The sequence below is a fragment of the Homalodisca vitripennis genome, chromosome 3, assembly GCF_021130785.1.
Source record: "Homalodisca vitripennis isolate AUS2020 chromosome 3, UT_GWSS_2.1, whole genome shotgun sequence".
Classification (NCBI taxonomy): Eukaryota; Metazoa; Arthropoda; class Insecta; order Hemiptera; family Cicadellidae; genus Homalodisca; species Homalodisca vitripennis.
Window position 1 is genome coordinate 60,879,914 of NC_060209.1, and position 14,572 is coordinate 60,894,485.

The 14,572-nt window shown below is 31.8% G+C and overlaps 1 protein-coding gene across 1 annotated transcript in view; it reads right to left on the reverse strand.

The window, feature by feature from the left end:
* LOC124356984 (fasciculation and elongation protein zeta-2) overlaps positions 1 to 14,572 on the reverse strand; it is a 112,882-nt gene that overhangs the window by 17,449 nt on the left and 80,861 nt on the right. The window contains exons 2-5 of the mRNA XM_046808335.1: positions 11,638 to 11,746; positions 6,955 to 7,113; positions 5,670 to 5,769; positions 3,724 to 3,968 (exon numbers count right to left, since the gene is read on the reverse strand). Coding sequence (XP_046664291.1) covers positions 3,724 to 3,968; positions 5,670 to 5,769; positions 6,955 to 7,113; positions 11,638 to 11,746 — 613 coding nt within the window. The remainder of the gene's footprint in view (positions 1 to 3,723; positions 3,969 to 5,669; positions 5,770 to 6,954; positions 7,114 to 11,637; positions 11,747 to 14,572) is intronic.

The following is a 14,572-nucleotide window of genomic DNA, read 5'->3' on the forward strand; positions in this document are numbered from 1 at the left end:
CATCAGTGAAAGCTTCTCCCACCATAACCTATATCATTTACATTGTCTATACCATAGTTCCAAAATGCTGACTGTAAAACAATAATAAACTATTCACACTATTATTAGATTAAACATTTGAATTAACTTTACCTCTACATAACATAGATTATGGTTTAAAACAGAACCTAATTTATTCAATGATATTAAATTCTTGGAAAAATAATTCTACTGAGTAGTAAATTTAATAGCCTGCTTAAATCCCTTTTTTATACAATGAAAGCCTACATTTTATCATTTAACTACAAATTGAAACTTGTACATCTTTCTTCATTTTGCATGAAAGGAGGATATAAGAAATGAATCCAATGCACTAAATCATCAATACTTAAATTCACTAATGTTGTGAAGTCCATACAAGTGAGATGAACATAAGGTAATGTGAAATTTAGGAGGAAACTATCTAACAAAAAGATATTGGGAATTACATATCCAACGTAGCCTACTAATGTAAATATGAAATCAAATTAAAACTAACACATGATCTAAGTTTTAAGATATCAAGGAGTTTAAGATAAATAGGAGATATTAAGGAAATCAATCTATAAATCATAAAACTTACTACCTGTACAGTGACAATGATCTTGACACAAATCACCCTATTTTATTCATAGGGACATAAATAAATCTAAAGTACATTTACATTTTTCATTAAGTAGGATATTTCCAATAGATTAAACTTAGGAATAATATTTATATTACAATCACTTGTAAGTAATAATCTCCTAACAATCAAATACCAGAACCTGATGGATGTCTACTGTTAACAATTTTACAGCACTCGGATCATACCCAAGATGCCATATGTGCGGTACAAACATGTATTAATTGATGCTGCCAAATATGTCTTTATTTAAGAAGATTAATAAATAATAGAAGTACAATGCCTTACCACCAGTTATAAAGACTTTGTCTGTTAAAACTTTCAAAAAGGAAGTTAAAACTGTATAGGTACCTTAATGATGTATTGTTGTTTAAGTATGAATTTTCTACCAGCACGCAATATTTGGGTGTCACAGTTTTAAAATACGAATTGTACTGTTATGATTAGTTTGACGTGAGTCGATTTGTAAAACAGATTGTAAACTGAAATCCGCTCAAGAATAAAGGCCTTATTTATTTATTTATTTTAGAATTCACATAAATTGGAACTACTCTTTACAGACAGCTCATAAAGATTTATGAAAATTTTCTGTGCGAGACGTCACAAGATGTTTTCTGCTAGTTTTGTCTTGGCTTTTATCACTTATATCTTATTAATTGCTATGAACATGTTTATTTCGATCTCTAAGCATACCAAACTGATGTGTTTCTATAAATTAACCCAATATAGCCTATTGTAGTTTTAAACTTTTTCTGGGTTGAGTTTCACTGTTAAATCAACTGTTCTGATCAGATTCTCACCAGTTTTGCTCAGTGTTGAATGGGAGATTGGTGAGTCAATACTTGTAAAATGTGTTTCTTACAATGTTAATATTTAGTGATTATACATGTTTACATTCAGTAGTAAATAGTAACTTGTAGCAGTGTTCATTTAATTGCCATTATGATAAAATAATAAAACTAACTTACCAAAGAGTGGTACAAGTAAATACTTTGTTAGCCATATGAAGAATAACAATATTACACATAATGTGATAGGTTATTTCCAATGTTAGGTTAGTTTGATGAATAAACACTGTTAACATTGTTTACTACTTTAGCTATAGGTAAACCGCTTGCAAAAAAACCTTGGTTGATTTGAGTTCAAGCAGGGTGGGGTAAATACCCCTCCGCCCCCCCTCCAAGTATCCCCACCACTGCTCGGCCCTCACTCTATTTGATCAGCTGACTAATCCAGCTCAGTCGGTATCGTTCACTGCTGCGACCCGTTCAGTTATACCGCTAGAGCGTGTTATAACGGTCATCTTGTTGATCGAACAAAATGAACGAATGAACGACTGGATGTAATTACCGAGTGAACGAAAGGATCTGCTAGTAAAAGAGTATTTGAATAGAGGTAGAAACAGCATATTGTACAGTGAATGGAAAGATATATAGACCTAACAATACATGTATTATTTCAGGAATCTATTAAATGCAAATGTATATATTAAAACTTTTTTTTTAAAATGTAATTGTAAGTTACCAGATGCATTGCTAAATAATTTTAAATGTTAATATTTATTATCAATGGACTTTATCATAAGTAAGGTATACCCTACAAATGGGGAAACGCGCTAGTCCCCCTGTTGAATTATACGATTACTGTTTTATTCTTAATCGGTTAACAGTGAACGAAAGTAACGACTGAACAATTTTGAGGACCTAGTGTAACCTAATAATGCATAAACTCTATAATTTTGTAGTTATTTCCATTTGATGTTAAGCTATTTTTCATGGATAAGAGTTTGTAAATGAACTTAATAATAATATTATAAGTTTTAATGATCATTAAAATAACATATTTGGTTTGAAAAAAAATATCAAAACTCATTCAGTTGGCAGGAAAAAGTGAACGAAACGTTCTAGGTGAACGGGTCTTTTGAAACACTCTGATCTAGATCACTTGTTCACTTGACTGACCCGTTTGAATTGAACAACACATCTCTAATGGCCACTGCCATTGCACGGCTAACCTCAAAACAAAATGCAAGCTTCCTGGATACATCTATGGCTACATTAATCTGTTCAATTGATATTTTTACGCTTTGCGATACTTGTATATGCCTACACAAAACATATATAGTTATAGAGCAGTTAAAGTAGCTGCAGTGTAAACAAAACTGTGAGAGCGAGACACGATCCACACAGCTGATAAACAGTTTACAAGAAGTGGGTGCTGGTCCCACTCCCCACCCCAACTCCCAATCGGAGGGGTCCCCCTCCTGCGCGGGTCCTGCTCAGAAATTTGCTTCTGCGCAGGTTTCTTTAATAGCGGTTGACCTATAGTCCAGTATATTGTTATATATCCTATCACGTATGAAAATGTTTTCCTTTCCTCCAGGACCACTCTATATAATACCAATGATGCCATGGTGGTGTCATAATACTATTCACATAAAGAAATTTATAATAATGATAATTAGTAATAAATGCTATATTAATTATAATAAATATTATATTATAGCAGTGTTGCCAATATTACGCCAGTATAAGACATTAGTACTGGTGATGCAACATCATTTTATTTGTACGTAAATGAATACATTTTATTCACAAAAATCATTATATTTATAAATTTATTTCAAATAAATACAGTTCATAGAAAGTTTTGGGGATTTACTGTACCATGTATTATGTATTAGAGTGGGTGTCAATGCATTGGATTGCTGCTAAATATAATTACTGTATTACATGAATTTTCAGATATCAATTTGTTCTAGAAGATATGTATAACATAGGAATATGTATAAAACACTACTAGAAGGATATGTGAATCTTTTATCCTGAGGTACTTTTTGGGGGAGAAACATTTTAGAGTAGGCTATCCCTCTCTACTAGTATTATGTTAAATTACACAATACAATAAGAATAACATCTTTATTTACAATCCTCCCGCAATATAAGATCAAAATACTATTTGGTAACTTTTTAACGTTTTCTTGGAATTTATCCTCCTATGTGTTTTACAGACACACTTGTTTGCATCATATTAGTTTGTGAGCATATTTTAAACAACAGGTTGTAATATTTAAAAGATACCTTAGATTCAACTCCTGCTGGTTTATTTGAGCCAATCCTGCCCCGCTTCTTCTCCACGTGATGTTGTCGCCTGCGGTTCTGTACCGCCAGCAACAGAGAGATGAAAGAGTTCTTTAATTCCTTCTCGTACTCAAGTTCGTCACGAAGAGCCAGTTCCGAGATCAACGTCTCCGAGTAGTCCCTGATCAGTAGTTCCAATTCCAGGTATAAATCGTTCAGTTGGCACACACTCAGTGTTTTCAGTTCTGGAATTTAAAGTGTCTTTATTAAATTCATTTTCTTTTAAATTTCTGTATTTCTAAGATTAACATAGTTTTAATTTCTATTGTAATATCAGTGTAGGCCTATACCATGAGTGCTTTTAAAACATGTTATATCCCAGTAATTACACAGTGAGAATTACCAATTACAATACCTTAGAAAGTGTTCTTCAACCTTAATAACTTTTAGGCCTATATCTTTTACAAAGTCAGTCTGTAAGTAAAATCTAGACAGTGCTTCAACAAATGTTAAGTCAAGAGCCTTGTAAGCCCCATATTCAAACATCTAAATGAACCAATTAAACCTAAAAAATTTTACACTAAGATTTATATAATCTGACTGACTAAGGATATCATATTCACAATAAAAATACCATTACGTAATATTCCATTCAAAAATATTGTAAAGTATTACGGTACAAAATTTTCTTCAATATTTGGCACATTTTTGTAAATAAATAACAAATAAGTGATAAAACATATCTAACAATTTTAATTTTAGAATCTAAAAGAGTTCTTCACTAATTTATTTTTATTTTGACAACATTATATCAAAATCTTGGTTGGTACTTCCAAAATCAACTATAAATAAAATTGTCTGTTTTAAAATATGTTCCTTTATTCATAATATTTCTCCATACACTTCAATAATCATTCCTTCGTGACAATAATCACATAAATTTCCTTTGTATCCAGAAAATATATATCAGCCCATATTTCAAAATCAGGGATATTTTAACTATTAGAGGCATTATAAACCTGCACAAACCATAATTTACCCACTCCATTAATAAATACTCCACAAGGCTGTCTCTATCTAGACTACAAATTTAGGTACTCAGGACACTTGCATGGATTAGTGCCTGCAGTAGCCATCTTTATAATGATATTTTCTTTAAAAAAACAATAATGATGAATGAGAATAAAATGTACATAATGTTATTCAAAAATGTATATTTGTTATTGCTTTCCAGGGAGTGAGACACCACTATGGCATGATAGGTAGCTCAAGCTTATTAGTGAATAATCTAAAACTAAAGTGTGAGGTAATTTGATGCAGAATAAGGAAACAACCTTGACCTCAGTGGGGAATACAGGAGTATTTCTTATAAGTTCTGAGTAGACCAGAATTGCAAACCTTGATCATCACAGAACATACATAACAGAGAAGATAACTAAAGCTTCATTTATTTTGTTGATGAGTCAACAGATTTCGGTAGACCAATGTAAATGCAATAAAATACTTGGTGTACTTACTGTTTTTATCTATTCCTATAAACTATCAAAACAAATACAACTTTTCACATCTCGCATAGAGGTAAACAATAATCAACCTGTCTTAAAATAGAGCAAAGTCTCCAAAATTATATTAGTCCTATTTTTAGCTTCTGATTCTTCAATAACAATTGGTAATAATCTTTCCTAGTGTACTTATTTTATCTGAAACACAAGTGGCAAATACAATGTTCTATCAAGGAGAACTTTAAAATCCATGCATTATATATTTAGTAAAGCAAACATAGAACCTATAAGACTCACTGGAACACAATTTATAGCACTAGACAACAGCCAGACCTAGGACTACCATTGACAGGGCATAGCTTATCACTAAAAAAAATTCTTATAACAGGTCCTAGTTATTATACTCAGTGAGACTTCTGGGTTTGAATTATCTTTAATACTTACTGTCTTCATATAGTGGAGAATACAGAACTTCCTTGGCCTTCCTCTGCAAAGCATCCTCAACAGTTTCTGAGTCCGGTGTGCATTCTGTGGATGTTGTCTCCTAAACAGTATATAGAAGTTAGTACTGACCAGAGTGATCATTACATCAGCAATAACTCTCCAAGATAATTTGGTCTAGAGTCAGAGAGAGTAATTTGTAACAATATGTCAACATAAATATAGCGATTATCAGGAATAATCTATGTTAAAAGTTTGTTATTTACCGTGCATAGTGTGAAAGGCTAACAGGATTTTTGAAATTCTGTGTAACATATAAAGATAGCAAATCTTCGAAATCCTATCAACAGGGATAAATTATATTAAATTACAAACAAATTACATACATCATGTAGTCTTGCTGAAAATTATAATTGATTGTGTCTTGGCAAGATCAATGCTGAGTAGTTCCATGATCAATGCCAACCAGAACAGTCCTGCCTTTAACTTAGACCATTGTGTGGTCTACATCATAGGGATTCTGAATTCAACTACATTGGTAAGTTGATGATATGCAATTTTAAAAGTTAAATGCCTCCATTTTGTTAAGCTCTTCCACCAACTCCAATTTTTTATAAGGATAGATATGTGGTCAAGGATGTTAGTTTGATTCCCTAAAATCACATCCTTAAATTCCATTCTCAAAGTCCTACCTTCAAACATGTGGATTACATGACCATGGCACTATGGTATAAGTCCTACAAAACGTTGGCAAAAATTGTTATATAGAATTCAACAGAAAGTAACAAAAGTCTGTACTGAAATGACTAACATTTCCCTGAATTAGTGATTCTTCCACAACTTTGCTGGCCTTTGACCTTTTGACCTCAATATCAATAGAATTTTTCCTTGGACCAAGACCAAGAAGAATCTATTTACCAAGTTTCACATCTGTAGGACCTATTTAACTTGAGTTATAGGACAGACAACAATAATATGGGTTTAAAGGTAACACTGTTATCAAAAATAAACATATATCGTGGTACAATGTTGAATATTGTGTAACTAATATAATCAAAGCTAACAGACACAACAGTAAAATATATATTTTGTTCATTTTCAATCTAGTTTTAAATATCCTGTAACATGTTTAATAGAATAATTGATGGATGATAAATAATTGATAAATGATAATTAATTATCCCCTTATTGATCAAACTTCGTGGATAGTACAAGACGCAAACTAAAAATTCTATCTCTGACCATGCATAATGTCTAAATGGACATTGTATAGAAAACCTGTTGTTACCTCCATGATGTCATCAATCTCCTTGATGACTTCCTCCGCTGTCTTGACTGGTTCTGTGTCAGGGTTGAGGCCACTCAGTATCAGGGAGTGCATGTCCAAGTCACTGGCCACAGCTTCGTCCTCTGAGCTCAGCTCCCCCTCGTCCAGCAGACTCTTGTCCTAAACAAACAATGACTTGAACCATCCAAAAGAATCTGATGAAGGTTTGAAAGTATAATAGGATTTTGTACATTTGCTATCGTTATGTTACTAAATGTCAACGTTTCATTGTTTCAGATGAAACGCCACAAGGCCGCAAGAAGGGCCAACATTGATTATCTTGTTAGAATCCCACTTTAGTCTGTGCTTCTTTGACGTGTAATAAAGCTTTGGACTTCTTGTGCTCGTGAATTGCATCCTGTGCAGTAACAACGTCTTGGTTTTTGACATGACAACGTCTTAAATTAGGTTGCGGCTCGGAGTCACTCATGAAAAAGTGTAACGCCCGGTAACGTTACGATGCCCGTCCAGTGGGTCCGCTGCACGCCGCACGGGATAAAGCAGATAACTGTGGGTCCGCCGCACGGGATAAAGCAGATAACTATGTTTATTCGTGAAAATGTGGAGTGCTTAGATTCGTCATTTACAACAACTACAACAATAAAGGTAAATAATTGTACACTGATATTTCATTATCGTAAACTATGATTGATTGATTAATTGTTAGATTGACACAAAAGTTGAGAAACTGAGTTTATAGGTTATGTCATACTATTGACAAATGTTGATAGTGTTAAGTAAATTATTAGTTTAAATCACTCTGCAATCAATCGTAATTCAGTCGATTGAGAAGAAACAGCACGTATTGCTAGTCAAACATTTAAAATAACAAATTATATAACCTCTAACCTGTCATAACAGTGCGACCAAACAAACGAACTAAACCGACCAATCACCACGCGCGGAGTTAGAATTTAACTGTGTTTAGCAAGAATTTCAAATTCCAATTTTAGTAAATGTTTTATTCAACTTTACCATTTACAATAACAAATTTTAATTAATTTCAAATTATGTACAATGTTTTAGTAAACAAAATATATTTCTATAGTTAAAATTTGTGCAATTCTTATTTTCATTCAATTCCTTGTTCCTATTGTGCAATTTAATAATATTCATATCAATAAATATTCTACCGAGAAAAAGACGTTGTCACGTAAAATCTTCGCCCGTAAAACCGACTTTACAGGCAACCATAATTTTTTTTTTCTTGTCTGGACTCCAAGCAATTTTCGGGTTTGATTGACCCCTTTCTTTCTCTTCTCTTCTTTCTCCTTTTTCCTCTTGTTCTGTCTCTTTTTTCCTTCTTTTCTTTCCTTTTTTTATGTATTATCTTCCCATCTGATGAACAGTATAGATTTTAATTCTTGAACCATTGAGTTATACATTTTGTAACATATACCAATGGACAATGTCTGAAATCCTATTTACATTTAATTAATAAGGTCCTTTGCGCTCCTCTGGAGTGACATTATCTTCAGTATCGGTAAAGGTGTATTTGTACTGCCTTGTGCTCAGCTCTGTTTAGGTTCACTGTACAGTCTTGACACTGTGAGTGATTCAATCACTCCAACTACCATCCTCTGCAGTGAATTCAATCCAACAAAGTTATCAACCTTGTAGAGACCTTGTGCTTATAATCTATAAATGCTATCAGAAAATCCTTTTCAAATGGCTTACCTTATCACATTTACCATTTTTGCAAAAGCCACACAATAATCCTACAGTGACAAATTTACAAATGGCGCACTAGGCCAGGGCTTACGGGCCACAAATTTTAAAATTAAGTGAAACAATATTTTCTGACTAGCATTAACTCAAATCCAGAAATGCTTTTATACATGAACTTTGACGATGTTATTGTTGAACATTTCCATCAATGAAAGCAAGAAGAGTTAACATATACTGACTTATAATGTGTACTTTGGTATCTACTAATGAGTTTCTTCTTGTTGGGAGGTTATAAAAAAACTAACATATTTTCTGTAAAATATTTCTCAAAATCGAGTAAACGGTATGAGCTGCTGACTACTGGTTACGCTTTTGACATGGGGCTAAAGATTAAAACAGTATTATTAATAGGAACTCATCTGAAATCCATCAATATTTTGATTCAGATAACTAGATTTTAGTGTGTCAAAGCTAATGAGTTGTTACAAATACAAAAAAATGATCTCCTGTCATTACAAGTTTTAACGTTTTTATAATTATTTATATCAATTTCTTATAGGAAAATCTGTATTGTTTGATAAAAAAATTACCATTATAATATAATATAGCTATATTTTTAATATGAGAGACATCAAACTTCTGGGCTTTGTCAAGAGAAATTCAAGATATTTCCACAATACTAAGACAATTATGACTTTGTATAAAACTATGATAAGAAGTAAATTAGAGTATTGTTCTGTTATCTGGAATTCAATAAATGTGTTAGAGTGTAGCAATTTAGAGATAATACAAAACAAATTTCTTAAATTTTTATTTTACAAACAACATAATTATGTATGTCCTTACGACATGCCCACTTCTAATTTAAGGGAAATGTTTGAGATTAAAAAATTGTCCATAAGAAGGGAACTAGCCTCAATAAGTTTTTTATGTAAGTTACTTAATAATTCAGTTGATAGTTCGTATTTGTTAAGTCACATAGGTTTGCATGTACCACATCATATATTTAGAGAATTTAATTTATTTGCTTTACCTACATGTAGAAACAGTTTCTCATTATAACTTTCCTTTGTACAAGACTCTACGGTTTCTTAATTTAAACCAATCAAACATAGATATTTTTAATGATAATTTGGAAAATATTTTAAAGATATGCAGCAACCTTTTATTTTGATTTAATTTATTGTTCATTGTAGAAGTGTATGTGTACAATGAAGCAAGTTGTTATTTTTTTAAATTTTATAGAGTTCATTTATTTATGTTGTGTAAAGAAATTTTAATATTAATTTGTGTAACTGCCAGCAGTTTAGTTTAGTTTAGTTTGTTATGTTAAAGTTCATATTAAGAGTACATTAATTTTAGTTAAGATAGCTGTTTTGGGAATAATTGAAGGTTTTGTACTTTGTTTGTGCTATATCATGTCCTGTAGCTGTCATGTAAAATTGAAAATAAATAAATAAATAAATCTCCCTTGTACGTGATGATGAAATGTAAGGCTATATAAATGTATATAAGGGAGATTTAACATTGATCTTATAGGATTCAAATCAAGATGGCCCCCAATGTAACTGCCTCGTGACATGTTTTAACAATATGTATAAAGGCTACGTCTCATGTTTTGGTAGATCTCATAAGAAAAAAGCACCATCTTATTGATTGTATTTTATTGAGCAAATAGTGACTGTAGAATACATAAACTAAATTGTAAATATATATGAAAAACATTTCAAAATAAATAAATCAGTGGAAGTACACAGACAGTCATCAACCTCTAGTTACAGGCCATATGCTGGAACCTGCTGGTCACAGGTGTTCTCCATCTGTCTCTGGCACACTACCTGAGCTGACTGTTGATTGATAACAGCTGAACAAGTAAATCCTGCAGAACAGCTCTGGTTCCAACATCTGTCATCCGATGTGACATTCTGAATATCTCTGACTTTAAACTATACAAGATTTTACATTGATTTTTTTTCATTTACAGCAAAATTGGCTTAACAAAACAGGGATGTAGATTGTATAATAATGTATAGAATACACACATAGGAGTTGCTTCTTTTAATCCACATCATTCTAAATGTAACCAGAATGTATTTAATAATATATTGTGAAGAATAATTTTTAAATTTAGAAAAACCTTTCTTTTAATTGGAGAGGAAATTTGAGAAAATAAATACAGGCTCTCTGTAATGTATGGATATAATCAGTGTATTTTTGAATGTATGGAAATATTAGATCTTTATTATAATGATATACCCTAAGGGTTGAATGGCAGCCATTTAAATTAAAGTAGATAAAAAATCTTACACTTTACGTAAAGATTAACTTTTGTTGCCCTACTTGTAATTCTTATTTTCTATACCTTTGGTATAACTCTGAATACTATGAAATAAACAGTAGTAATAAAAGTGTCCATAACAGATAAAAGGTACTTCATTATAGAGTAAAAGTTGTATGGACAGCTCAGAAATGCATCTAATGGACGCTTTTTAGTGATATCCATTGTTTGATAGTATTGAAAACTTCTCAATGCATAAGAAATAAAACAGGCTTCAAAAAATTACTGTTAATAAATGTTATTAAAATGTACCTTTTAGTTAGATTAGATTGAATATTAAAAATGAGTGCCATTTGTAACTGAATACTGAAAAGAATAGACATCTTTATAAGGATGAGCAATATAGAAAATGTAATTCAACAGATTAGTTGTTCTATAGGCTTAAATTATTTACCAATACAAATTGCGGATAGCTAATAAAAGAAGAATGTTTTACTTTTTGGCTCATACAAAAACGTCCTGAAAATTCCTATAAATAACAAAGATGCCACATGTTTAATACTTTTTATCCCAACTCTGATGGTTTATTGGAAAATTTGTTGTAATTCTTGTTAAAATAGAAAATTAATCATGATAAATAAGCTCTTAAATAATTATACAAGAATATACACACACCATGGTTTTACATTAATACGCACCTTGTTTTCATTGAGATTCAATGTAGGCATGTGCATTTTCCTGGCATATGATTTTGACCAGTCGATGGGAAGAATGTTGCCAAAATTACCCGTGATCGTCCACCACATCCTGCAACAAGTAATATACATTAGCCAAGTGCCAGCCCCAGAATTGAAAAGACAAAACACTTCTCTTAGAAAACAGCTGGAACAAAACCAAAGTGAAGGGTAGAATCTCAGTAGATAATTTAGAGGACCCCCATTTGTTGCACAGGCTTACCCCGGCTCACATTTTCTTGTTCCAAGAGACTTTCAAAATAGCAAAGTTCTTTACATGGAAAAGAGTTATTAATATTTAATTCCATTCTTTATTTAGTGAGTAAATTACATAAATATTTAAACATTATTTTAAAGTAATAGATGTTTGAATTTATTTATTTTTAATTTAATTTTTAAGAGACAGCAGCAGATGTACTGATGACTTACGTTAATTTACCCAAATAAGAATAGTGAAAGACGTTTAACATTTTTACATCATTAATTTGGCCCTAGAATCATAGGATGTCCCATTTTAATAAAGTAATGATTAAAATGCATCCAAATGCTTCTTTAATTTTTTTCAACTGTGTTATTAGGTTTTTTAAAATTGTTTTTAACTTAAAGTATTTCTCAAAAATTAAAAAGTATACATTTAACAAGCCAAACCTAAGAACATTTGGATGCATATTAACTAAAATATATAAAAAAAGACATCTCTCATGATTCTTCCACCAAAAGTTAAGGATATGAAGGTGTTTGATGTTCACCAAAGTTCTTATAGAGTAAAACTACTAGGTTGTTTTACTGCATTAGGCTCTTAAGTATATTTAATTATAGAAATTTTAAAACTATATGTTTATGTGTATTGGGAATCAATAATATATACCTCAAGGTAAATGTTGAAAATAAATAACTGCCTCAAAATGGGTTTCACGGATTTTCAAAAGAATTAAAAGAATATTTTCCCAACATGTTTAGTACATTACTTTTAGGAGATTAAAGAAAACACAAATCAGCCAATTAATACTATTCTGCAATACATGTTAAAAAGTAATTTCTTTTTTGCAGTTTTGATAGTAAAAATGTCTTTGATAACATAGGAGATAAACGTATAATTTTTTCTAGAACAATTTATATAAGAAAGCATTATCTATATTTCTGATATAGAAAAATATACAATATAGAAAAATCAGATTACTTCTTATGAATAAGGCAGTGCGTTTTAAATACTAGCTCCTTCAACATTGTACCCTGCTAACTGCAGTTCATAACTGAATAGCAAAACCGCATCATACATATTGAAGGCGCGCAGCTGTTACTTGGCGGAGAAGGCTTTTAAATGATTAATTAACTACTGTTATCCACCGCCACACTTAGAGTAATTGCTTTCGTGTAATTAATTACTGACTAATCCTCCTGTACAGCACTGGGTATTATTCATGAATAGCCAGAAATATAGTTAAAACATGTATGTACTTACTGACTAAATATGTTTACATCTACTGTAGAATAAATATAACCTAAAATAAAGTAAAATCGATGTGTTGGTACTCCACTAGAAAGATTAGATTGCTATATCGCGTGATAAGCGAAATACCACAATATTCTGGTTTCCTTGTTATCAGTGAAATATTGATAAAGTTCAAGTTGTAACAACTATACAAACATTTTCCAGTACCTTAGCAACATGATAATTACTGCCTTAGGTGGAGAGGGAGGCGGAAATTGTTTCGAGTTTAGAAGAGTAAGGGATATGCAAAATCATCAAGCAGCGAAAGATTCCTACATGCTATTATTATATAACCTAAGCCTCTATTTTAATTAAGTTTCCGGAAATATACGTACAGTATCTAAATGTTGACTTTCATTAAACGTACAAGAAAAGTTTTATTTAGATAAAATTCAAATACTCTTAGTGTTTTTTTGTTTTCTTTCGTGCAATCCAGCAACAAAACTCAACTATATTTTTTTAAACTTATTTTCGTAGTAAAAATGTCCAAGTAATTATATAGGTTTAAAATAAAATAAAATAATTACTTGCCTCCTGTTATTGTTTAAAGATACTGTTTATAAATATTCCAAAGGAACAATTTACTCATTCCAACTCAATTTTTACTATACCTATTTGAATGCAGTTGTTTGTAAGATTAAGTTAGGTTAAGAGTGAAACATCTCGATTGTTATTAGTTTATTTGTGTTTTATATACAAGTTTAAACTTCCAATGCGTCGACGTTTACCTTAACAATGATTGGTCAGTGGTTACTTTTGCCAATTAATCAACTGGGCCGAAGTAATTAGACGCACAAGCCAAGCCAGTGGCCATCTGGAGCCAAGATTGAAGATAAGGAAGACACAATGCGATGCCGGTACACTCCGGTGACTACGACGGTAGCTACGAGATCAGAGATGAGTTGTTGCCGACAATGCCGTCTACAGTTCCACTAAGTACAGTACCCGGTAACTGCTCTCACTTCGTCAGCGTCACGTGACCTGGCTAGTAGTAATTAACTACCAAGTCAGTGGCTATCAGGAGCCAACATTGAAAATAAGGAAGACGAGATACGATACCGGTACAGCCCGGTGACTACGACGGTAGCTACGAGATCAGAGATGAGATTGTTGCCGACAATGCCGTCTACAGTTCCACTAACTACAGTACCCGGTAACTGCTCTCACTTCGTCAGCGTCACGTGACTTGGTTGTTACTTGGGTTCATTACTTTCTGACATCTTTGGAAATAGAAATAACTAAAGAAAAATAAGTCTCCGCTTGTGTTGAATGTTGCAAATTTCAAGTATTTTGGGTATGTTTAATGCAACGTTGGTGAAGACAGTTTTAAGTGTTTATTAATATATTGCACCTAACAAGTGTTACATTCTTAATTTTACTGCAGATGCGTTCGGAAATAAATTACTG